This window comes from Medicago sativa, chromosome 3 (assembly GCF_051527215.1).
Source record: "Medicago sativa cultivar Bolivia chromosome 3, Bolivia_mono, whole genome shotgun sequence".
Lineage (NCBI taxonomy): Eukaryota > Viridiplantae > Streptophyta > Magnoliopsida > Fabales > Fabaceae > Medicago > Medicago sativa.
Genome location: NC_140751.1, coordinates 59,629,397 through 59,655,788, shown reverse-complemented (window position 1 = coordinate 59,655,788; position 26,392 = coordinate 59,629,397). Strand labels below are relative to the sequence as shown.

Sequence of the window (26,392 nt, the reverse complement as noted above, 5' to 3'; positions counted from 1 at the left end):
ATATGAGTATTATAAATAGGGATGTCACAACTCCTAATCGACTGACGGTTAAATTAGCCCTTTGTTGACGACTGAACGTGGCTACCAAGTCCTAATGGACTTGGAGGCTATTATTAAGGTCGTGGTAATGTTTAATGAGAGTCCAAGAAGCTACAACATAGATTTGATCAAGTCCAAAGGTTATACAACCACTTTCGTATATATGTGACATGATGAATGAGGTGGTTAATGAGAGGGAAAAAAAGAGATAGAAATAACTTCAAGGCCATTTTGAATGGCAAAACATGGCCAAAGATGCACTCCCTCAAAATAGAAATGTGGAGAACATACATAGATGTCAATCGAGCACTCAACCATACTCCATACAAGTACAATTTCTCCTTCAACTCAGCCGTTTGAGCAAGATATCCGCTGACTAAGTCCAAAACATGCATGAATACTTATTCCTTTAACAATAGGGTGATGGAGAACATGGATAGTTGATACAACTCCACCAACAAGGCAAATTTAAGATGTAACTTATCTTACAAGGTAGTTATTACATTAGTAATGTAAGTATGATTCTACATGATGTAATACAGTAGATGATGTGCCAAAAATGTAGGAATCAATATTAGTGTAGTTTGCTTAGTTATTCTAATTCTAAAAATACTATGTCGTCAAGATTATTCAAGACACATCACATCAAACTGATCTTTGCATATCTTTTTGAATAATGCTTAATAGTGTGAATGATTGCAAACGAATTTTGACGAAAAAAAGTTATACACAAGAAATTGTGCTTAAATTACTCCACTACTTCTAATTCCAACTACCCGTGAATTGTGGAATGGGAGAATTATATTTTTATTATATTTTATTGAAAAACAATTTTAACTCCAACCACCTTTGTATTGTGGCTATGCGCCTAGAATTTAAATTTTACATGTTTCGTCAAATTCCGTACATCATAAATCCGTATCATATAGCATTGCTGTATCTTTTTATCTTTTCTGTATCGCTTTTATTTTAAAATGGTAATTTCCTAGGATAACTATGGGGTAGTGTTTTGTGTTGCATCATCCTTTCTAATGAGGCAAACATCTCGGATGTCTTCAACATATAGACCTTGATATTGGACATGTTAGCTCTTTTTAAGTGGCCTTCCTTTCTATACAATCTATAATCTATTTAGTTTTGAACTTTTAGATCCATACAACTATGCAAGTCATATAGGCCCTTAGCCATTTTAATAGGCAATAGGTATTAGAATATGTCTAGATTCATTGTATGTTTGACTTGTAAATATTCATTAGCAATTATGAATTGCTAATGAATATTTACAAGTCAAACATACAATGAATCTAGACATATTCTAATAATAGGTCTAAAAAAGTATTTAAGATTGAAAAAAATTCAATGCGTAAATCTTATGAGGTGTGTTGTTGTACAGATATGGTGCATCTGCCCCCTTGACTTGCAGCTCAGATGTGAGATGAAAGTCTAAGAGTTTTTGTTTTTAGTTGGCATGTCTTTGTTTTCATGGCCTCGTGGTATGTTCTTTGAAACCTATTCTTGTCGCTTCGTAGGGATGACATAACGATGTGAATGTTTCTTTTTCTGGTGTTATTAGAATTGTTGGATCTACTGGTTTCATGTGATACTGTTTGATTGTGATGATTAGATTTGAAGTGTTTCCGGCCATTGGTCAATCGTTCCTTCTTCATTCTTTGTAAATATTTTCATTTCTTTTCCTTTTACAATGTATTTTCCATTTTCACACAATGAGGTTGTATTTAAGCTTCTAAATTCATTCTATGTCTACGTTTCAACTTTGTACTTTGTTGTGGTTCTCCTTTTATTTCCTCGTAAGTTACATTTTAATTTATCTTGTTTATGCATTATCAAACAATATCGAGATTGTTGTTTTTGATATAGATAATATTGTTTGTGATGCTTCGATTGAAGCCTTGTATGCAAAGGAATGGAAATAGGTTTTGTCTTCCTCCTTTGCAGATAAGTATGATATGGGATTACAGTTATATACTCTTGCTTATAAGCCTAACAAAATGTCACACAATAAGGATATCACTAAGTAATCCAGAAGTCCTAGCTCAACTGGCAAAATGCCGAAATTGTTAGGCCGGATGTCATGACCGGGGTTCGAACCCCGGTACCTCCACTTGTGTGTGTGAGTTTATAATGGCTTTATCATTTCGTCTATCTACCAAAAAAAAAAAGGATATCACTAAGTAGAGAAAAACATTAAAAAGATTTATTCATTGTGTACGGGTGAAGGTCCCCTATCTACAAAAAAAAAAAAGGATGTCACTAAGTAGAGAAAAACATTAAAAAGATTTATTCATTGTGTACGGGTGAAGGTCCCCTAAAATATTTTCGTGTTGTTCTCCCATTTTGAAAAATAATATTCATTTCTTTGACTTTCATATCCTTTCTTGTAGAGATGTTAATCAAGTTTTCTTTAAGAATGGTAACAATGATGAACTTGACTTCTTTTATCTCAATCAATCTTTTTGCAACAGAATATGACTTCATATGTGCTTTATTCTTTCTTGCAAGATAGAGTGACGATGATCTTCAATCTTGATTCCAAGGGGTGAAAATCGCCGCTCATATTGCTGAGATCGTGCCTCTAGTCATTTAAGTCATCAAAGTTCCAAACTCTCGCTTTTTGATAAACTTTTGCTTATAAACACATAATTTTAACGTGGCTTCCTTTTAATTCACGTTGCACCTGATGATTGCACAATGCATGTGCCACACACACCCTAATGCATGCCACACGTGCAACATAAAATTTTTACCTTGGCCTAACTTATGACGTTTCCATCACGCACAACCTCCATGCAAGTTAGGGAATATAACTTCCCTAGAATATATCAAAAATACTATGACACCCTATAAATTTGTCTAGTTAGGGAAATACAACGAATCACATGACCTTAAGCAAAATATTACACTATTTCTCAAACTATTAGTAATTCTCAAACTATTAGTAACTACCTAATATCCTCTAAAAAAATTAAAATAAAATGATAAAAAGACTCAATAAAACACTAAAATACATGTTTATGACGAGGAGTCATCGCATTTGTCACAAAGTTTAAACATTATCACCATGGTTTTTATTAAAGTGATACTAATTCTAGGTTCCCGTTAATTACAATCATGTCTCACTAAAATAAGTTTATGGACTCTATGAACCCAACTGTTTATGTATAAACACTTAACATTGATTAATATGTATATTAATCAACCTCATTCATATAACTAGAGTAGGTTCATTTAGTGACTCTTTGAATATCACTAAAATGAGCAAAACATAAACTATTGATATGATCATATATTTAAGATAACAGTAAAATGACTTGAGTTAAATTTATTCTCACAATCACATAACAAAGAACCAAGATATAAACTTAAAACATAATTTCATTTCCAACCAAAAAAGTGTTTATCATATGATGAGCTTAAATAAAACACCAAGAAGAATAAGAAAATGGTACTTTCAGGTCTATATTACAAAAAATAAGGAAAATAGCATACAAACTCTAAGTCAACAAGAGTTAAAAGCAGAAATTACAAACTTCAGAGCTATCAAAAATCTATTGCAGCAAGTTGATGTCGCATAGTATGGATTAGTTCCTTATTAGTTTTAATGTCTAAAAATTGATAGAAATAGTATTATCTAAATTGTATTTAAAATTAGTTATATTGAATCTGCAACAAGCCTATTTAAGCTTTAATTTAGTTCATTAGTTTCAAATAAAGAATCATTATTTGTTTAGCATTTTATCTAAATTCATATGTTTTGCAATCGATCTTAGTAACTTCCATATAGATTAATCCATTTGCTTAATTTTCATCAAAATATTTATGAAAACCACACTTTACCACAATAAGCTTGAAACTCTATTCAACCCCTCTTCGGACTTCTGAAAAACATAAAATGTAACATATGATGACTTTTCTTACCATTCTTCTTTAATAAATTTAATAGAAAATGATACAATATTTCTTAGTTTGATGTGAGCAATCATATACATTTTATTCTCGAGAAATACATAACATTTAAATTATTCAAAAAAGAGAGTATGGAGATAACAGCCCATAAATTTCATTTATATTTTATTGAACTTTAAAGCATAAACTAGGTGTTTAGGACATGCTCCACCCTTAGAACAAAATTGAAAAATCACAAATAAAAAAGTTTAAAGATAAGCATAACATATTACTAATTTTTTCTTATTGTTGTTTTAACACCACCTTAATCATTCATTTTATCATCCATCTCTTGAAAGATATCATCAAAGTTGAATTGAATTGAATGATCAAAGTTTGTTAAAGCAGTCTCTAGAGAACCAGCACCCAAATTATCTAATTCATTCCAAACCTCATTCATGCCCATTGCTTCATCCAAATCAATAAATGAGTTTGAGTTCAAAGATAAGCCTGGCCCAATTGCAATGGGTGGCGGTGGTGGTAAGGTGGGAGAAGCAATCTGAAAAGCTGGTAAGGTGGGCTTAGGAATCTCACCAACAAGTTTCAAATATCCAATTTCATTACTATAACGAAAGCATTTGAGATAAAAATTGAGATACTCATAATAGTTATTATAACCTATAGACTCCATGACCCTTAATAGGTCATCTGCACCCAAAATTTTCCTGCATTCCCTGTGACAACGTTCAATGGCTTTTTTGGTTACATATCTTATAAACTTTGAGGTGATTTGTTCAACCATCTCCTTTGCTCCACGAGAGATTTTTGTGTTTGGTGGAAGAACTTTTCTCATGATTGTAGCCACATTTTTTATTGGCAAGGTATTTTTGTCTCGAATTGCTAGTTGGGGTACAAGGGCATCATTTCTTGGATTCATTATACTTGTTGGAGCTCTTGTATCTGCAGAGGCACCAATTTGATGCAACATAGATGAACCTGCACATCCTAATAAATACTTTCATTATTTTAACATTTAAAAATAACACATTGTATGCAAAACACTGATAGAAAGCAAAATGAATCAAATAGTTAAAAATAAAATAACAATTTGATCTATGGTTTGAAATGACTCAAAACCAACTCATCTATCAACCTAGTATTGAAATCTAGAGACAATTTTATTAAATAAAATTCATATACGTGTGTAAGTTATTCTGATTTTGTGTTTTACCAGAGCTTGAGTTGGATTTTGACCATTGTTAACGAGAGAATATTTATTCTCCATGCTTGATTCTAACACTTCGATGGATATAATTCCAAATCCAACTACTGAATTTATAGTAGTTGAAGATGCTTGGGTATTTTTTTACACTATATCTATGCTTAATTGTAGAGACCAATCTTTATTAATATAATATTAATTATTCAATACTTTAACTTTACCATTATAGTATTTATTTTCATAAGTCAAATAATACGAATTTATCAGAAAACAAACAAACACCACATTATATAAAGAAAATGCATTTTCGTCCTTTGAATGTGAACATAATTTTTTTCATATCATTAAATATTATTTCTACTCAAATATATTAAAATCTCAACTTTATATTTTTTTAGGAAAACATGACACTGGTAATTTAGAGATGGAATTGCTTCTTCAAATTTGTAATATACAGAACAATGCGACATAAGTGCCTTTTACACCATATTTGACGAATAAACAAAAACAACAATTAAAAGAACGCACCAAACCTGTCCTAAAGGGTGAACCATCCCAAATCCCAAGATGAAGGTTCTCTACTTGAATCAGAGGTACCTACTCTGATCAGGGTTCAATGTGGTTGGAGCCATTACCACCATTTTTTAATACTCTCTCCAGTTCTATGTATAAGAGAAATTTGGGTCAACAAAAGTTAATGTATTTGGTTAAAAAATTGAGTTAGAGCAATCAACTTGTGTTGACCCAATTGTCTCTTATAAACATGACCGGGGGGAGTATTTCTAAAGTATTCAATAAATGATTTTATTGGCACGCGCATAAAGACTAATTAAGGTCTAAATATTTTTATTTACATTAAAATAATTAAATATCTTTGTATTAAATAGTTGTATATTTAATGATATATTAATTCATAAATTTCAATGTGCATGCATTTCTAAATTTAAGGATGAAACCGTATTACTTTCGATAAAGGTATTTATGTTAATGTTGAAAATTTTAATTACTTAAATAAGAATTGATCCGGTTGGACCAAAAGGAATGGTTAAGCTGCTTAGATCTGCCATTTGTTGGGGCTAAGCCACCGATCTATCCTCCGTCTGACTGATTCTGCTAAGTCGTCCGTTGAGGTGAAGTGATGACTTCACAGTGGTTGCTCCCCAGCCCCCGTCGAGGATAACTCAAGAGGTGCAGTCACAATTTAGGGTAAAAAGTGTAATAAATAGTGGTTAGGTAGGGCTTGGCTGAAAAACCTTATCCTGACAATATTACATTCAGGTACGGACCTGGGCAACTCTACGCCTGGGGTGAGTTATCGACGGCCTGCGTGGGCGTTGGTAACTCCCGAACCTCGTGAGCCACTCTCAGTTCGTACTATGATTTGGTGAGTTTTAGGGTGTGTCAATCGTAAGGTGTCACCTGCTTAGTGGACTCAGATCGAACCCGAGCGGCGTCGAATTAGGCTTTAGGCCAGTCCGGAAGAGGAATATCTATCAACAATTACTATTAAATATAATGTTTAAAGTGTGATGACGAAGCATCATATGAAATTTTAGACTATGTTTTCAGTTATTTTCTTTGCATTTGCAGACAAATCAGAGGTCATTTAGAGAAGTTGTCCTTGGGTTGAGGAACATTTTGTATTGTTTTCATTCGAGTCGTTGTAATTCACTTTATCGTAAATCATGCAATTTCATTGGTGTTTTGAGTCTTTTTAGTGAGAAATCATGTAAATAGGCAAACCAAGACATCTCATGAAGGATCAAGGATATGAAGGTTTAAGATCAATGATTTTTAGTAAGTTTTTTTTAAGACAATACAAGTTGGGGAAAATTCATCCCAAATTCCAAGGCATTTCAAGACGGAAGAACGCAAAAAAAAAAAAAAGACGAAAAAACTGTAAAATTCGCACTTAGGCTACTTCCCCGTGCGCATGAGCCATGTGCCCCAGAGTATGCTCCCAGACGCTTTTGTGTGGGTAAAATGTTGATTTTGCTTGTTTTCTAAGATGGATGGAAGGAAAAAAGTATAGTTCTTATATCTTAACCTATAAGCAATGATGCACTATAAATAGAGACTCTTGCACACACTTTTATTCATTCAAAAAGCTAACAGTACAAGGCAAGGGTCAAACATCAGTGCTTCAAGGCAGAAGGTTTTCTCATCCTTTTATTCTCTCTATGGCATGTGTTTCTATTGTTTTGTAATGATGTAGATTACCATGTGTAACTAAACCTCTCTTGATTAGGGTTCCATGATGAACCTCTACTTATTTATTGGATTTAATTAATAAAGCTTTTATTCAATTTATGATTCAAGTGTCTGGTTTAATTTGTATAAGTTCCATTCTTAATGCTTTTCAACTAACAGTTGACGTGATCTATAAGCTAAGGTTTATGTCTGACTATCATTTCGGTGTCTGAACAAAAACAATAATAAATTTCTTATTTTAAATTAATCTCTTCTAAATTAAATATAAGTATAATTGTTAAGGCTATGATTCATTTTTTTGGTGAAGAAATTAAGGCTATGGTTCATATTTAGGGGAACATCACAAGTATAGCCTTTGTTGCGACACAAATACTCGAACTTTCCACTGTTACATCATAGGGCCATGTCCTACTCTCTTGAATCAAGGCAGGTCATAAACTAATAATTAACTCTCTAAAATGCATATACTCTCTAAAGAGTTAGATTTCAATCTAGAGAGAGACAAAGAACTTTAAGCGTGACTCAACGTCCTAACATGTTTAAATGACACAATCTCGTATGATAATATTTAGAGCGAGTGAAGAGACAAACATGTGTTTGATTTGTGCATAATAAATTTTACAAGTGAGGTCACAAACCTTTAATTGTGACACAAAATCCTAAGGGTTTTTTTTAGAGGAAAAAATCTACGGGATTTAAATAACCTAAAGTTGTGAAATACTACACATAAACCTAATTCTAAGTAGGCCAAAATGTAATGGTTGATAGGAGTCAAGATTTAGCTTTTGTCTATAAATATCAATTGCACATATCATATTAGACACATCAATCGATACAAAACTTATTTACTCACATCTTACTCTAATTTATCTACTATAACATTTTACTTATGTTTCTTTTCGTAGTTAGTCATTCTCAACAACAATCGTTCGTTGGGCTAATTAAGGAACCAACACTTAACGAATAAATCTCATTTCTTATCGCAAGTCTTTGAAGAAAAGGAAGTCATCATTGAAAGCAATTGGATGGCTTTCAAACTCAACAACAAATATCAGTTTCTCCTCTATTTGGGTTGATTATCAAATCCATCCACTACATTATTCACTTAATACCAAATATATCCCCAATTATACCAAGTTAATGACGTTATAGTCCCCAATTATCAAATCATTTTTTTTCACCCAATTTTTTATCAAATCATTTTTAAATATTGTTAACATTGTAACTAAGTTTTTTATTTTGGTAAACCAAACGTATAATCCACACGCAATTGCATATATCAATCCGTTTGAGGTAACTTAGATCATGTTGATCTCTCATAACAAATGTCTTTCATATGCATTGACTAATATCGAACTCCGTATCAAATGGTTAAAAAACTCAAGTATATATCACTTGTGTCACACTTGTTCGTATTCCTAACCATGTTGATCCAATCCTACAATTTCTTGGATTAAATTAAGTAAAAGAAAATAAAAACAATAAATTTGATAAAAAAAAATTGAAAGAAAAAAAAAAGTTGCAATTGGTTTGGGGTGGAAGTGTTCTTGTGTTTGCGAGTCTATATATTTGCCTTTTGGGGTCTCCTTAAAAGGAACAAAACCTTCACATTTCTCTCATTCTCTTTGCTGAATTACAAAAACCTTCTTCTCTCATTTCCTTTGAGAAAGAAGAAAAAAAAAAGTGATTAACTTTGTAAGCTATTCTGGCACCAAACTCATTCACCAACCAACCATGTCTCTTGGGTATGCTGAGAAACTTTCCTACATAGAAGATGTTGGCAACGTTGGAATGACAGAACATTTCGACCCATCTCACGTTTTGCTTGAAAAAGTGGGTCCTTTTCTTGATGTTTCTTTGTTCTGTTCTTGTTTATACTGTTGCTTAACCTTTGTGCCCTTTTTGTCATGATCTTTCATTTCAAGTTCAAATTTTTATGCTTATGGAGTTCAATTGTGATCATTTGTTGTTATGTTTGCATGATTGATTGGTTAATGTAGTGATCTTCTGGTTCTTGAGCTGAAATTTGGGTGGAATTTAGTTTTTGTTTTGATGATTAGCATGTATGATTGTTGATATGTGATACTCAATTGTGATGATGATGATAAATACTTGAGTTAGATGATTATGTTTTTGTTGTACAAGGGTTTTGATTTATTGAATAATGTTTTTTTGAGACATTGAAATGTTGACCAGGTATGTGCTTAGATATTTTTGGGATTGTGTTTCACCTCAACATTGCTAATGTTTTGATAGATATTGGTTAATTCGTGAAATTGATTTTACTGGTTGATCAAAACCTAGATAAGTAATCAATGTTAGGGTGTTGAATGGGTTTTTTGTACCATGAAGGTAGATTATATTCTGACACCGATGAATATACATATATTGCTACCTATGTGAGATTTTGGTACAATGTGGAAATCTGCTAGGCTTCAATTTCTTTTGAAAATGTCTTTGATGTCAACCTCTATTGTGTTTTTTATTGGGGAAGGGGGAAATTTTATTAAAGTGGCACTAATGGCCATTTTACAACCGTTCCCGAGGGAATTTGAATTCTGTACCTTGAGGTTACACGACTAAGTTCTTACCACTTAGCTAGCACCTCAAGTGTAACATCTATTGGTTTTTAATTAGCTTCTTATTTGATAAGCTCAGTTGTACTTTTATAACGTTTGGATCAAGCTTTACATTTTTATTGATTTCTTATTGAGTCAAGAAGATCCATTATCCGTATGAATAACATGATAGAATCGTTAAATAGTCTATCAAAAATTATAATTTCGGTTTTCGGTTAAGCTCAACCAAACCTTAGCCAGTACTTATAACTATTATTCAATCCAAATAACTGTCCTACCAACGTGGGACTCTCAACACAAATCCCTCACACCCAGGGCTGAACATTTGAAGGGTGACTCAGGTGTCCCAATAACAGGTGCCCCAACAGATCTAGGATAGACTCTGTTACCATCTTAAAATTTGAGAGGTCTAACTCAACCCCACAAAACCGGGTTGTAAGGGAGATATGTCCAACACTTATAGCTACTACTCAGATCATAACACTATTCAGTATTTGAGCTCTCAACTAGTACCATAAGCAATTGTTAACATGTATATTTGTTTAAAGTAGGCTGCCAATTTTCAATTTACATGTATTGTGGCTAGTATTGTTTTGACGGTTAATTTCCCCGTTTTATTTGGGGTTTCTAATTTTCTATGGTATTTGTCAAAGTTTGTCCATATGTTTCCGCCGTGGTACTACAGCATGGCGGGTTTTATATCATTCGCCATAGGCTGCAAAACCTATCATATCCTCCATAGACTGCAATACCATGTTTATTGGCGGAGTTTAAGATGATTGATGTAATCCGCCATCTGTCATATCCGCCATTGATAACACTGTTTATGCAGATATGCTTGAATTTTTTAATTCATGAAAGTTATCACTTTCATTAACTCCATATGATTTGCTTTTCTTGTGGTGGATGGTTGCTATATTGAATATCAAGGACCCTGTTGTGATGATTTTTTAATCATTCTACATTTGCACTTGTTTATGTTCACTTTCAATTGTTTCTCTTCTTTTGTATTGGAATGCAATGTACCAATTTATCACCTAATGAGAAGTTTCCTTCATTACATTCTAATCAATGATATGTATGAATTATAAAGGGGAATCATTACCTTGACTGAAATGAATAATTTATATGCTAAGATATATATTTTTTTCTTGGCAGATAGAGCAACTAGCTATCATGATTAAAAAGGTATGGACTGAGACTACTTATTGATGTTTATATTGGGAACCTTTCTCTGTTTTTTTTTTTTTTATGTAATCAGCTTCTTTAATTTATCTCTTTTTCTACTTGCAGAGTAAGCATCTAGTAGTGTTTACGGGTGCAGGAATATCAACTTCTTGTGGTATACCTGATTTTCGAGGTCCCAAGGGGATTTGGACGCTTCAGGTGATGATTTTGAAGTTTGTGAATGCTTGTACTACAATTAAACATTTTTTGGATGTTCACACAGTTGTGAATGTATGCTTGACACTCTCATCTGTTTCTCTCACGTTTGGAGTGCAAAGCTAACTTGAAAGTGTTATTAGTTGCTTAGATTTACAACACATTTGCTATAAAAAATTCTTTAACTTAACTAGTTTGAAGTAAGTAAACATATAAGAAAAATTAACTGTATTAGTCAGATGCCATTATAGTTTGTCAGTACTCATTTGTGTGTAGTCTTTTTCCTTTCTTGTATGGTTTATGCGGCTCTTTTCATCTTATTTCCTGTTCTGTATTATTATTACAGCGTGAAGGTAAAGCCTTGCCTGAAGCATCATTACCATTTCACCGTGCGGTGCCAAGCTTGACTCACATGGCTCTGGTTGAATTAGAAAAGGCTGGTATTTTGAAGTTTGTTATCAGCCAGGTAGAATCACTGCGTTTTTATTTTATGTAATACTTCTTTCATTTAGATATATGAAAACTTTAGTTTTAGCTATCTTTTCACATGTTATCTTGCAAATCGAAATCAAACTTCAACAGTAATTTCATCAAATTTCAATCGAAATGGCCATTCTTTGGAGCCGAATTCAGTATTTAAATTTCTTCCCCATTTCTGATGACCTTTTATTTTCTCGTGATAGAATGTTGATGGTCTCCATCTTCGATCTGGAATACCAAGGGAGAAACTTTCTGAACTGCATGGGAATTCTTTCATGGAAACTTGCCCTTCTTGTGGAACTGAGTACGATCTTATTGCTCTTTCCATGCTAATCTTGCCCGAGCTTTATTTTTTTATAGGAGTTAACTAATCAAGCTTATTCAACATATATTTTCCATTTAGTTATGAATATTTACAGTACAGATAACAGGGATAACTACAGTTCTCTCATCAATAAAAGTTCTATTTCATAGATTTTTTTTATCATTTACAGTTTCTAATATTTTCTTCATAAATCCTCTGTAGACTTAGCCTGATTTGTTTACTTCTTGCATTAAGTCTATGTGTAGACTTTTTGGCTCATTCCTGTCATGTTCGTGTTTTTCAAAATTTTACATCTTAAAAGAACTGTAGTCTAATTTTTTTTATTTGAACCTCTTAAGGTACTTTCGTGATTTTGAGGTAGAAACTATTGGTTTAAAGGAGACATCAAGGCGCTGTTCAGATACAAAATGTGGAACAAGACTTAAGGATACAGTCCTTGACTGGGAGGTACAACACTGTCCACCATTAGATCCCAATTATACAGTATAATAGCAGTAGTGATAAAAATAATAATTCAGGGTGGGCATTTTCGAAGCCACCCGTTTGAAACCGACCGAACTGGTCAACCCGTGTGCAATTGGTTGGGTTAGTTCGGGTTAACGGGTCACGAGTAGGGTTTGGACGGATTAGGTGGGTTGGTTTGGGTGGGTATATTGGGCCCGAAACGATGCCCAGCCCTAATAATAATTTAGTAATATGATAGAAGTACACATTTCACTGCATTCCTGAAAAATAGAAATTGAAAGATTTTATTTGGGTAGCTAGTTTAGTTAAATATTGAGCCCTATTGTCCTTGACCAAGCTGACCATTAATTGACAATGCCTATTTGTTGATTTCTATAGTTAATGTTTGTGAAAACTGTGTGCCTTGCGATATGATTAAGGACATGAAAAACATTTGTGTGTATATGTGTCTGCAAATTTGTGTTTGCCTGAGTCTCTCTGTATACCGTTGTATGTACAGGATGCACTGCCTCCAAAGGAGATGAATCCTGCTGAGAAGCACTGCAAACAGGCCGATATAGTGTTATGCTTGGGGACAAGGTAATAACAACATGATTTGTTTCTTATCACTGCAACAATTTTCTTTTTCTTTTTTCTCTTTCCTTTTTTCCCCAGTACTTCGCTACTGTTATGTGTCTTTTGCACCCTCTACCTGTCTTCACGTGTACGAGTTTAATTGTTTATTAATAACTGGTTATACTATAGGGGTATTGTTATGACATTAAGAAAATGTATATCAGATGTTTTTGTGGTTTGTTGATGAGTGGTCTTATTATGCTAGACATAAGTCTGACCAACTTTAAAAATGAATTTTCAAACATATTTCTTGTCATTGAATGGAATATATACGCCATACATAAATGAACAACATGCCATCTCTTTTCCAAAATGTTTTGCTTTGCTATACTTTTTTTTGACATAGCATGGCTGAAATCTCTCGATGCAGTCTGCAAATAACTCCAGCATGCAACTTGCCTCTTAAAGCACTTCGCGGTGGAGGTCAAGTTGTCATTGTAAATCTCCAGGTTTGTCTCCCCTTTTTGTCCCTAGCCACCTTCTACATTTTAATGAGGTGGTTGACACCATCTATCTCACCATGCATTCAATAATATCAAGATAACATATTTCATTTTATTTCAAATGTGATCCGTATGATTGTCCCGTGTATCACTTTGATCAACTGTGGCCACTGGCCTACATTTGCTGCATTTACAAATAGAATATGTCAAAACTGTACAATATTTATGCTTGCTAAAACTATTATACTATCAAATTTCTTCTAATTATTATACTTTTATGTTTGTTTTTATCGTGGTTAACATAACTTTATATGTTTTGAACTCTTCAGAAAACCCCAAAGGACAAAAATGCATCTTTAGTGATACATGGGTTTTCCGATAAGGTATTTGATCTGAATCCTTGGTTATAAAAGGTGTTTACTTTTCCATAGTTATTTATTTGATTATTTGCGTTGAGATCCCTATCATTTCACCCCATGTTCAATGTCACACAGTGACTACAAATATGGGCTAGATAGTTCTTAGAATACTTGAATAGTCCTCACATCAAAAGTCGGTTTTGTTGGATTGAGCTAGGTCATAAGTCCAAATATTGAGATATATCAGTCTATGATAAATCTGTTATTGATTCAAGATCTTACGTATTTCACTTGCATTCATAGAACTCTATTCATGTAATTTGTAACCTTTAAATATGATAATACAAAATTTATTTTCTGGTATGATTATTGTCAACCTTGCCAAGTAAATTGACATAGGTGTGCACGTTACTACCAACCTGAGAGAATGACATCTATACATGTTATTTATATAGTTTATTAGAAGGTCATCCAGCTCTTTCAACACCTTGCCGAATTCCCTTGTCGTCTGATTTCTTGAAGTACATGACATATCAAATTGTCAATCCTTATCATCCATTTTCTTTCTTTAACGAATTTCTTATGTTTTATATACTAAGATTTTTAGTTTGAATTAGACAAGTGTTCGCTGTTTTTTTCCGGCTGTAATGAGAAATAAATACGGAGTTTCCTTGATGCCTTTTAATGTGCATTCTTTTAAATTTTAACAGGTAATTTCAGGTGTCATGGAGCACCTTAACATGCAGATTCCTCCTTTCATCAGGATTGACCTTTTCCAGATTATTGTAGTGCATGCTCTGAGCAATGGTAATCAACTTTCAACTGTAAATTTTAAGCTATACCTTAGGATGTACTTGAGTTTTGATGGATATAACTTCTTGATGTGAACACACGAACTCACCCACACTCACAATCTCACGCTACACACACAAGTTAACAAAATGGAACACATTGTCTGATTCTTTAATTCCCCATTCTTCTAGTAAGCTGCATAAATTGTGAGTTGTATTAGTATACACACCACCTAATTATTGAAATCGAAAAGTTTAAATTTTTTTAATGTTATGACCGGGAAGAGGAAATATACGAGTTGCTATGGATTTTTTAGCTTCAATAAGAAAGTTTCAAGATTTTTTTATTATGATCAACATGTAACAACAAATCTTCTTTTTTACATAATTGAATTTGTGTCACACTGCAATATATCACACAGCCAAAATACTAAGACACGTGAATGACTCGCTCACATAATTGATTCAATTTGCATCACAGATGAAAAATATGTGAACTGGACTCTCCAAGTTGCAAGTACTCATGCCCAAAAAGCAGCATTGCCTTTCATCAAGTCTGTCGAGGTGAATTCTCATATCAAATCTCTATCTGCCTGTTTTATCATTTTTTTCATATCGACATTTGTTGTTGGCTAGATTGACCTTTTGTTACGTCCTTGAACCTAGTAATTTCGTTCTTAATTTTCTAGTTGTAAACTTTTGGGAATATTGGTGTTGGGTTTCTTGCTCATTTCTTAACTTAGCGGTGAATTGCACGTGGAATGATGAACTTCATGTCGAATGTGATAAGAATAACAAGATATAGAATATGGATATGTACATTATTTGGTATATGGAATAGCATATTTAGAATTCACTCTAGTTTTGAAAATTTATTATTTTCGGGTTGTTCAGAGATGTAATAAAATGTTTCTTTTCTTGTGCCTTCTCTAGCAACTTGGGCGTTTGGAAAAATGGTTTTGGACATGATATCAAGGCCTCTATTTGGTCGGAGATTGATTATTGTCAACCCCACTCTTTCAAATAAAAGATGAATTTTCTCTCAAAAATAAATAAAAATAAAAGATGAATTTAATAACATATTGAAAATAGGTTTGTTTATTGTCATTGCTTAAAGCCCAACAAAGGCCAACCGACTATTGCGTGATGAGATGTGTTAAGATTGTCTTGAAAAAATAACCCAAGACCCCTCTCTCCGCTTCACATTATCTACGTTCTCTTTTTCATTCTCTGCTGCGAACTGGCTGCCGTTGTCCAAGCTGCCGCCGCCGCCGCGTCCTTGCCTCTTCACATTCTAACAGCCATGACAATTCCTAGTGTTGGCTATTAATATGTCCAAAAATAACTTAAATAACGGCATCCAGGCACCCCACAATCCCAGTTTTGTTTCAGCCGCTTCGCTACGCAATCTGGGATTGACAACATAGGACCAAAATATTCCAGTGAGAGTGAAATCAGATGATAAATCCTACTGATTTCATGTTAAGGGAAAGTGAGAATGGAACTTCCTTTTTCTCAATTTCCTCACTGGAACATAACTTTCTTATTCCTGATCTCCGCTTATTCCATTTACCAATCTCTTTTCTTGACAAAAAGTAAAAAGAAATAGAGGAAGGCTAGAAATTGACTAGCATATATGTCCTTTTCTGCAGGTTTCCTTCTTGGACCAGGAAGGTTTCAAACCAGCCATTCTGGATAAGCAACCATTTCGGCTTAAAAGGTCCCACACTTATGCAGTGTGTTTTTATGCCTTTAATCAGTTTTTTTTGCTTCTCAATCTATTGGTCCTAACATAGTAGATCAGATCAAACTGGATCTAGAAAATTTTGAGGATCTGCATATGTAATTCAGAAAGTTCTTTATCTCTTTCTGGTGCTTAAATTTTAATACTTATTTTGATGAATGATGTCTTAGGAGAACAGCATATACCAAAGCATTTGAAATGGTTCTAAACCTCAATTTTGGCGATGGCTGCGGTTGCTCGTCCCTTGAAGTTGATGTCCCAATTGATTTTACGGTGAGACATACATAAATTGATATAATGCCTCACTTTACATAATAAGTGATGACAAGTGGCAAAGCTTGTTTTAGAAATTATAATTATTTAAAAATCTGACATTTTTTCACGACTATAATCTTAAAAGAAAATAAGGAGACGAGGTCAAATCAGTATTCTCATTGCTTCTTGTCTAATGTTATTTTCTTCTTTGATCGGAAAAAAAAAAGTTTTTCATTATTCATAAAATTTGTCAAGGGCCAAATGTTATAGAAATGAATACATTTTTTACAGAGTTCAACTGATGGCTTCAACTTTGACAAGGATGTCATATTCCAAAAGCTGAAAGACAAGGCAATTGTTCAATCAAAATGTGGCCAGAATGCTGTTATCGAAAGAAGGACCATCCTGACACCTAGAAGCGAGATTACTACCTATGCAGTTGTGACCAATGTTGTTCATTACAGCAAAGCAGTCCCTGATTCTCTAACCAATGGTGATCATAAAAAGAGAGAAGATAGCTTGACTGGTACAAGTTCGTCTAGGAAGCGTTCAAAAGCTTCTAAGGGTAAATCCATATCAAAGGTGTAGATAAATTAATAGATAGAAAGATGTAGATTTTGTAAGTATGATACAAAGAATTAGAACTGACAGGATCAACAAAATGTAGAGACTGAGTGAATTTTGTTAGATGTTGCACTCAGTCTTCCCTAAAATGGTGTTCTTGATGCTGAAAAGCTTTTTGATACACTAGTTACTGAATGTGGTGTGTAATCTTGGTGTGGCTTTTGTAATGTAAAAAATTGTATCTATGTTCTTTAATTCTACTGAGTTTAATATATTTCTTGAATCATTTCAAAACATGTCAATCATTGAGTTTACCATTCAATAAATTTTGTATCTAGTAGAAGAGGGATGGTTTGCATAGATTGTATGTAGGGTCTATGTGTGAACTGGTCACTGGATGCATGTGTAGGAGGTTCTGGAAATTTTTAGGACAATTGTGGTGTTCTGGATAATTCATGGTCTGTAATTAGGTAAGAAATGAAAAAGACATGTGTTTTCGTGAAAAATAACATCTCGAGATGAAAATTCTTTGACCAATCATGTCAAGTGCAAGTGACTTTAGAAGAAAATCTTGATCTCTATGAATGAATGATTGAAGAATATCACAAGCATTCAAATACTTTGAATCTTAAATAATTTAAGAGTTTTGATGTATGACACAATTCATAGGGATAGAGATTGAGATAGGGTGGGTTCATTCAATTGATGAGCAGGAAAACGTGTGTACATTCTCTGCCTACAATTTCTCGGTGCTCTTGCAACTCTCTCGTTCAAGGGAAGAGAATGAAAAAAAATGGTAGGAATTAGAGTTTGTCCTTGAAGAACATTTGAAGCTAAGTTATTGTAATTCTATTAACTTTTGTTAAAGACTCTTTTATAGTGCATCAAAGAGTTGCTCTCTTCCCAGACATAACTTATTTTTTGGCCGAACTATGTAACCAAATATTGATGTATTTGTTCCTCTACTCTCTTTATCTTGTTGTTCTTGTTTTGATTGTTAATTTTTTACACTTAGTTGCTTATTGTTGCTTGTAATGTTTAGTTGTTATTTGTTCCACATCCTTATTGTTCTTGTTGGTTTTGACGCCTCAAAAATAAATAAAGTGATAATTATTTTTATTTTTACAAAAGTGATAATTTTTAAGATCTATTTATTACTTTCATTATTTAAAAGCTCTAGCATAACTTACTATTCTATTTCTATCCGTCCTAAATTACACACTTTTTGGTTATTTCACACAAATTTAAAAATATATTTAATGTTGTGTTGGAAAGAGAAATCGTAAGTAATTTACAAAATTATCCTTCATTAACGGTATAAGAAAGATAAACTAAAGAATTGAAAGAATGTTGAATAATAATAAATGATTGAGGGTATAGTAGGAAAAGTAGTATTGAATACTTCGTTGGTATTGTAAAACAGACTTATAATTTGAGACAAATCTTTTCTTCAAAGCAACTTATAATTTCGGACGAAATGAGGTATTTATTAACGACAAAAGAAGGATCACTGATGTTTCCATTAATGTAGCATACCTTGTCCGATACCTAAATTTCTTTCATTTTCTCAGATATTTTTGATAAATTTTTTGGTTCAACCGATGACACGTCATTGCCTTGAAACATGGCAAGTTTTGTCACCCCAATTGCTTGACTTAGTGGGGGAGGTGTGTTGCCAATTCAAATTCATTGACTAGTGGTCCTACTAACACTAATTAACATTTAGAGTTTCATATTTTCATAATTTTATTGACTTAATTAAGAGTGGTGTTACAATTCAACCGACTTTGACTCTTGACAAGGTTGGCTTAACAATTTCATGGTAACAATCTAGAGTTTCACATTTTCATAATTTATATAAATATAGCAAGCTTATATTCAGGACAAAGTAAAATCACATCATGGCCAGGGTCAAATATATTCAAAAAGTTTGAAATTCTTGCACTAACTTGTTGAAAAACATGTACGTAAGGGATGACAAGTTTAAAGGCATACGCATAAAGAGGTAAACTTGTTCATATTGGTGTAAGGATCAGTTATTGATTACTTGATCATCCAACCAACCATATGACACTGACATCTTCAGAGGCTGCACGATTGTTATAGTCGTAAGTCACACTCACTTCAGTGCATGTTTGATATCACAATGAGTTGAACAAAGTCATGGTGGCACCGTGATTTTGTTGAAACTACAACTTACAAAGCATAGCTTTTACAAAATCACGGCGACTCCAAACAAGTTTCGTCGGTGTAGTTGATATAAAGTACAATGAATCTAAACAAAATACAATACAAGTTAGTGCAATGGGATATTGCACTTACATACAAATCCAAATAGTGATCGTATAGTAAAAGTGGACGGCTAATGAATGATGGAATGAAGGAAAGGGTAATAATGTTATGTAGTGAAGCATGACTTGCATTGGAACTACGTCACCATGCACTCATGGCACCAAAGTGAGTGTTAGCTGTTATAAATTACAACCTTGTTGCTATCAACTCCTCAACTTCCACTTGTTAGTGCACTTTCTAAGTTCATTATCAACTCCTTTAAATCCTCAGTGTTTCCAGATATATCTTCATTGCTTTACTTAGAGTTTGTTTGTTAAGGTAAAAATATTCTCTGCTTTTTGTTTTTCTTAGTGGCACAAGTTGTGTTGTTTCTTTGTTATTTGTTAACTGTGAAACTTGTTTGTGTCAGTTAGGCTGTCTTGTTTTTAATTTGTTGTAATTTTATTCTTTAGTCAAGCTATCTTGTTTTTCAGTCAGTGAGAGGGTGTCTTGAACATGTTTTCATCTATGAAGCACAGACACTCCTCGGATTAGGCGTGTCCTGATGTGGACTCGTGCCGCGTCCGATACTGATAGCAGTGTCGGCATGTCAGTGTCCTTGTAGTGTCCGATGTTCGTGTCCGTATCCGTGCTTCATAGGTTTCAGGGATTGAACCTTAGACCTCGTACTTCGTGCTTAGAACTTTTTTGGTGTTCCTTAGCTCACAAGCTAAGCTACCTACTCGGAACTATGTTTGCAATATATAATACATATTTGTTGTGGAAATGGTATTTTGCTATGCAAATTTTGTGCTAGTTTTGAGAATTACCAGACTCAATTTAACAACTTTGGAACCAATAGTAATTTGCAAGCGAGGTTTTGATCCTAGACCGCGATCATTGATATTGCAAAAAGTTACGGTTAGAAGACATTGATGCATTGATTATGGTCATAGAAACATCAAAAATCTTGATGTCGCAACTCAAATGGTGGTGGCAGAACCTTCTTTTTAATGAACTGTAGAAGTGTGCAGCTCTTTCTTCAATTAAACTCAATCATGTTATTTTTCTCATTATATCCCTCGTTTGTACTCTCTTCTCTTGTACTATCCTTTATATCTTTCTCTATTTTCTAAACTTATCGTATAACTCATGAAAATTGTGATTAATGCAGTGTTGGAGGAATTTCAAAATAGTAAACTAGAATTATTTTTTTCGGTCTTAACCCTCCGAGTCCTAGGGGAAGCGGGTCTTGATAATACAAAGTTCGGTCGAGAGGTAAGTAAAATCTGGTCATAGATTTTCTATCTAGGATTGAAATTCAGATTCTTACAAACAATTTGTCCTAAATTAGAGCTCATTAACCATTTGATTTTTAAATTTGTTGATTTGTATTTAACTTTGTATTTTTTGTATTTTGTGATTGAATATGCAGTTCAGTTTCAGTCCATGTCAGTGGCAGCTAGTCCAGCACCCTCTTTAGGGGATCATTTATGTGAAAATGGTTTTGGATGTGTTGAAATTCTCCCTTTCACCAATGATGCTCATGGAGGAGTCATTGTTGACTTGAAGGATCCTATGGACCCTCAAGTTTTTGCTTCTTTGCTTAAATCTTCACTTTTACAGTGGAAGAAACAGGTGGCTATTATTATCTATATATATGGTTCTAAAATGAGAAATTAAGTTTAGATGTTAAAAGTCAGTAATCTCAATCAATGATGAATAAATCAATAATTTATGCTCGAACACATTTATAATTTGCATACATAACATCATCCGTCGATTTATAATTTGAATAAATCAACTTTATATTGTAGGGAAAAGATGGTGTCTGGATCAAGTTACCGATTGAGCTTGTTAATCTTGTTGAAGTTGCTGTTAAGGTAATTTATAAAAGAAGTAAAAGTGTTCAGAAGCTGTTTCCTGCTGCTTCTTTTTTTCCACAACTTGTTTCCAATTTATAGAGTTTACATCCATTCTCTCTTTGATTATAGAAACAACTTATACATAAGCTCTCGTATGATAAGCACTTATCGAATAAACTTATAATTAAGTCGTTGCTGGCAGGAGGGTTTCTGCTACCACCATGCTGAGCCAAGCTACGTAATGCTAGTTTACTGGATTCCTAAAACAGGCTGCACAATCCCTCCAAATGCTTCTCATCGCGTAAGCATTGGCGCCATTGTCTTGAATGCTAAGAAAGAGGTATAAAATAAGTTTCAATCCAATAGTGATTCTTATAGCTACATGTTTTTTTTGCATACATTAACTTTGTTTTATGCTGCCATTCTAGTTGCTTGTAGTACAAGAAAAAAGAGGTAGATTTCATGGAATTGGTGTTTGGAAGCTACCTACTGGAGTAGTTGATGCAGTATGCACATTTTCAAAGACAAATTAAATGTCATCTTCAAAAATTGTTAATATTTACAATTTGGTTAGAAACTTGGTTTTGTACCTGCAGGGTGAGGAGATTTTTGAAGCAGCTATTAGAGAAGTAAAAGAAGAGACAGGAGTAAGTATCTTAATACATTCCATGTGATGTAGAATCAAAGTATTAGTATTATATTGATGGTAATTAATAACTTTTATTTTGGTTTGTATTTTTAAAATCAGATTGATACAGAGTTTGTGGAGGTTCTAGGATTCAGGTATGAATATTTTAATTTGAGACCTTTTTTCAATGTTTTAGCCTACATGTTTTCTTCATGTGATTAACATTGGTAACTGAATTAACAACTCTTCTCTTACTTCCCCATTTTTATCAAAATTATATTATATGTTAGATGAATTAAAAATAAGGCCATAGAAGTGGTGGAGCTCCTAACATATGAAATCATTTGATTGGGACCTCTCAGATTGGGGCATTATACTAGTGATATGTGTTTTCTTATTATTAAAATATTGATGGGAATTTGATAAAATTATTGAGTTTTTTATGGTATAAGTTGATGGATGGCTTGGGCCCCACAGGGATATAATGGTCTAATAACATACTATTCTAAGGGGGAAAAAAGGCAAGTTGAAAATTCTATACTTGCTTTATCTAATTTTTTTTTTAAAAAAATATTATTAATTAAAGTGATATTAATGGTCATTTTACAATAATTTCGTATGAAGTTTAAACCCAAGGTTACAACGTGAAACTCACATCTGAGCTATAACAATTCATAGACACTTAAATTTGCCAAAATAAGTCACTTGTTTGAAATCTAAGATCATAATAAACTTAAGTTCTTTGGAGTACTTGAACATTTACCACATATTTTATTTTTTAAAAATTCGGTATCCGACCTAAGAACCGACTAATTCGAGGGGACCAATTCCACCGTCCACTTACGGAGTCCCATTTAAAGCCAAAACATAACTCCATATGAACTTAGCCCATCGAAACTGACACTGAAGAAATCGGACTTGAGACCTTGAGATGAGCACACTCCAAAATCCGAAGCACAAGGGTGCCAACCCAAATCAGTTAACATTTAGCATATTTGTTCAAAAAAAAAAGTTAACATTTAGCATATGTTTGACATGGTTTCTTTCTTCATTCTTCCCTTTATAAACTTTCATCTGACATTTTTCATGTTTCTAATTTTCAGTCAGGCACACAATTCATTCTTTGGGAAATCAGATCTAACTTTTCTTTGCATGCTGCGCCCTCTTTCTTTTGACATCAAAAGGCAAGAACTGGAAATTGAAGCAGCTCAGGTACTTCCCTTTGAAAATGTCACATCATGTCTTTTTTGTTTTCTTCTTCCTCTCTCTAGGATCACTTTTGTCCAAAACATTAACCTAAGAACCATCGACTCCAACATGTGTTGCGTATACGACACGGACACGGACACCATAACACGAATGATATGTAAAATATAAGAGCAGATGACATATATCATAAAAGTATAGATGTGCCGAGTCAAAAATAATTATTCTTTCACTAGGGTAGTGTTAAGGTGTGTGTGTGTCTAGACTTGTTTAAGGCATGTCTAAGAAGTGTCAGCGTCCGATACGTATCTAACTCACCGACATGGCAAAGACAATGGCCCATGCACTATTGTCATTTAATCCAAAACTTTTGCATTATGACTCTATTGTTTTATTTTCTAAGTCTGTATTATTATAATTTATTTTGGTGTGCTTTGTTCTATTCTCATGAAGTGGATGCCATTTGAAGAATATGCAGTACAACCATTTAATCAGAAGCATGAGCCCTTCAAGTGCATGATTGAATTATGCATAGCAAAGATGGAAAGAGCCTATACTGGATTCTGTCCACGACCTATCTCATCATTTTTCTCTAAGGATTTGAATTATGTATACTTGAATAGCAAAGACCTTGACAAGTCTTCTTGAGTCTCCCTAGTCACCAGTTTAAGTCTTCCATTATAGTTTATTTTCGTTGAAATTTTATTTCTTCTAAAAAGATTTGTTGTGTGTCAATTTCTATCCTCATCCTCATATCATAATTCATGTATGTTATTTTGATTTTGAGCCATCATATCATAATTCATGTATGTTATTTTGATTTTGAGCCAATATTGTGACTCTTGTTACTGAAATTCACCATGATTAACTTTTATGTAAGTAAGATTCTTGGAAAATATAGAGTAAATTGACATGCAAGGATTCACAATATAGTCTTGGTTGAGTCCACACAAATTTAAAGAAGAAAAACTAATGAAAAAAAAAAAAAAAGGTGTATGTGTGAACCAATGGGCTGCACCTATGGTTGATGACATCGGTTGTGTTTGACAAATTGTATTGTTCTTTCCACAAGATAGTAATAAGTTAACGTTTTCGAATCTTTTGTTGTGCACTACATTGAGAATCATATCAAACTGTTTTGAGGATTTTGTTTTCCTCTTTACTATGGTAACAAACAAAATAGAGCAAAGTTTTATAAACGAAGTAAATAATTGAACAGTAAATTTGTTAGTTTTTTGAAGTGCTTATTGTTTACAAGTATTGCTGAAATATAAATTTAGAATTATGAATGGACATCAAGCAAAATTGACTTCAATTGTAAATTTAGTTTGATTCTAAATATATCGTGGTGCTTGAATTTTTCAGGAGCTTGAATGTAAACAAGACAATTAAAGTTTATGCTATTTTTTTCATTAGTGTATCTGTTCTTGATTACTATCATGTTTTTAACTTATGTCAATCTTTTTGCTGTAAAGGTATGTGAGAATATTACTAGTGTTTACAATTGTCACATTGGTGTATTTTTTATTGTAAAAACAACTATGGCTTTTTGATAGAATATTTAAGAGTACAATATTATGATTGCTTGGCTTGATTCTTATAAGTTAGGTCCAAATCTTAAGTCTAAGCGTTCATTAATGGATTAAGGGTTCATTAATGGATATGAAAGTAGCATGATCGCAATCAAAATATTGTGCTCTCAAGGTGTAAGGGTATGGGAGAAGAGCAATGATATTTGAACAACTACTCCCTCTTTTATGACAACTTTTATGACAACCTTTATGACAACCTACCTTCTTTTTCCCTCTTTTCATTGGTCAAAAATAATGGAGAGGGAAAAAGGAAGAGAGAGAGTAAGAATATAATGTGAGTATGAGAGAGAAAGTTGTCTAAAAGTTGTCAAAAAAGGTTGTACAAATATAATTTCTCATAGGGGAATATTATTAGTGTTTACTATTGTCACATTGGTATATCTTTTTATTTTATTTCTATCAAATTTATAAAGAATATTATAAGCATTTAACATTAATTCTAATATTAGCATTAATCAATATAATTAAGCAATACAAATTTGTCGGTGGGTTGCACGGGTACTCCGACTAGTATACTATATCTTTATTTCTGTATACATATTAAAGTATTGGTTTCATAGGAGATGGTTAAGTTGAAATTAAACACACCTCCTGTTATGAAAGTCACGGCTAGGGCTGCTTTTCTAGGCTACTGTAGTCTTCTCAATAGTGTCAATCTTACCATTATTGTAGTCTTCCAACCGTATCAATCTTACGGTTCTGGCATATTTCCACGTCACATACCAGGTTAGAAGGTGTGAGATGACAAGACAAACGGCTAAAAGAAGACAAACAACACACACTTATTTAAGTTACTTGCTGCCTCAAGCTTATTATTTCGTTGTAGTAAGAAGGTATGTGTCCTTGGTTGCAAACAGTTCAACCGCATTGTGCCTCGAAAAGTAATCGACATGGAAAAAATTATTGCCCAATAGCAACCCACTCAAAGAAAATAATTTTTTTTTTGCTTTTACAAGTCAGAACGCAACTTGGATAGAGGAAATCTAGATAGTGTAATCTTGTTTTCACTGCTAATTAATCTCACAAAATTAATAACATTCTAATTCATTGATGTTCCGCCTAAAATCCAAATACGTGAATATTTTCTTTTCCTTTTTGTAAATAAATTTTAAAAACCAAGATGTACAAACACTTCAAGATACTACAAACACATTTCAGATTATGCTTAAATGTCTGCAAAGTGAATAATTATCATGTATTTTTTTCGTAGTATCTTGAGTTTAAGTAACCGAGCAAATGAAAAAAAAAATGTTTATAACGACTTAGTATACATTTTACCAAAAAAAGGTCAAGTAAGCAGGTGGCTTTAACCATAATACTATAAAAACAAGGGTCTTGCTAACAAGTGTCCTAAGGGCATTGTTTAAGGAACCTAAAAAAAGAAACTATGTCTTGAAAATACAAGTCAAACACTTTTAAAAGTCATAACCGTACAATTTCTAATGCAAAAAT

The 26,392-nt window shown here is 33.1% G+C and overlaps 3 protein-coding genes across 7 annotated transcripts; 2 read left to right on the top strand and 1 right to left on the bottom strand.

The window, feature by feature from the left end:
• Window positions 1–4,117: 4,117 nt before the first annotated feature.
• LOC146938711 (nuclear transcription factor Y subunit B-9-like) lies at window positions 4,118–5,227 on the bottom strand. The gene is made up of 2 exons (XM_085757865.1): window positions 5,178–5,227; window positions 4,118–4,913 (listed from the first exon to the last, which is right to left on the bottom strand). The coding sequence occupies exons 1-2, from the start codon at window positions 5,225–5,227 to the stop codon at window positions 4,268–4,270; spliced, it is 696 nt and encodes a 231-aa protein (XP_085613991.1). The 3' UTR covers window positions 4,118–4,267.
• A 3,651-nt stretch (window positions 5,228–8,878) lies between these two features.
• SRT1 (sirtuin 1) lies at window positions 8,879–17,680 on the top strand. Its single transcript, XM_085752605.1, has 14 exons — window positions 8,879–9,208; window positions 11,113–11,142; window positions 11,248–11,340; window positions 11,684–11,803; window positions 12,021–12,121; window positions 12,481–12,589; window positions 13,107–13,186; window positions 13,593–13,671; window positions 13,995–14,048; window positions 14,735–14,831; window positions 15,297–15,379; window positions 16,468–16,535; window positions 16,730–16,832; window positions 17,106–17,680. Exons 1-14 carry the CDS (start codon window positions 9,110–9,112, stop codon window positions 17,400–17,402), a joined length of 1,413 nt encoding a protein of 470 aa, XP_085608731.1. The 5' UTR covers window positions 8,879–9,109; the 3' UTR covers window positions 17,403–17,680.
• A 2,279-nt stretch (window positions 17,681–19,959) lies between these two features.
• Window positions 19,960–24,132, top strand: LOC146938709 (nudix hydrolase 10-like). Of its 5 annotated transcripts, none has more exons than XM_085752606.1 (10): window positions 19,960–19,988; window positions 20,824–20,927; window positions 21,085–21,287; window positions 21,467–21,532; window positions 21,717–21,854; window positions 21,943–22,020; window positions 22,111–22,161; window positions 22,263–22,297; window positions 23,246–23,354; window positions 23,802–24,132. In XM_085752606.1, the coding sequence occupies exons 3-10, from the start codon at window positions 21,099–21,101 to the stop codon at window positions 23,994–23,996; spliced, it is 861 nt and encodes a 286-aa protein (XP_085608732.1). In that variant the 5' UTR covers window positions 19,960–19,988; window positions 20,824–20,927; window positions 21,085–21,098; the 3' UTR covers window positions 23,997–24,132. The 5 variants fall into 5 exon arrangements, with proteins under 5 accessions (XP_085608732.1, XP_085608734.1, XP_085608735.1 ...); XM_085752608.1 differs by having other exon boundaries at window positions 19,960–20,675; XM_085752607.1 differs by lacking the exon at window positions 19,960–19,988 and adding an exon at window positions 20,070–20,733.
• The last annotated feature ends 2,260 nt before the right edge of the window (window positions 24,133–26,392 follow it).

Bases quoted from the DNA above. Each gene is read 5' to 3' on its own strand.
- LOC146938711 (XM_085757865.1), bottom strand. From the start codon at position 5,227: ATGGAGAATAAATATTCTCTCGTTAACAATGGTCAAAATCCAACTCAA. The intron at 4,914-5,177 runs TCTGGTAAAACA...GCATCAAATTGG, and splicing joins GGTCAAAATCCAACTCAAGC to TGCCTCTGCAGATACAAGAG.
- SRT1 (XM_085752605.1), top strand. From the start codon at position 9,110: ATGTCTCTTGGGTATGCTGAGAAACTTTCCTACATAGAAGATGTTGGC. The intron at 9,209-11,112 runs GTGGGTCCTTTT...TTTTCTTGGCAG, and splicing joins CTCACGTTTTGCTTGAAAAA to ATAGAGCAACTAGCTATCAT. The intron at 14,832-15,296 runs GTAATCAACTTT...TTTGCATCACAG, and splicing joins AGTGCATGCTCTGAGCAATG to ATGAAAAATATGTGAACTGG.
- LOC146938709 (XM_085752606.1), top strand. From the start codon at position 21,099: ATGTCAGTGGCAGCTAGTCCAGCACCCTCTTTAGGGGATCATTTATGT. The intron at 22,021-22,110 runs GTATGCACATTT...TTGTACCTGCAG, and splicing joins CTACTGGAGTAGTTGATGCA to GGTGAGGAGATTTTTGAAGC. The intron at 23,355-23,801 runs GTACTTCCCTTT...ATTCTCATGAAG, and splicing joins TGGAAATTGAAGCAGCTCAG to TGGATGCCATTTGAAGAATA.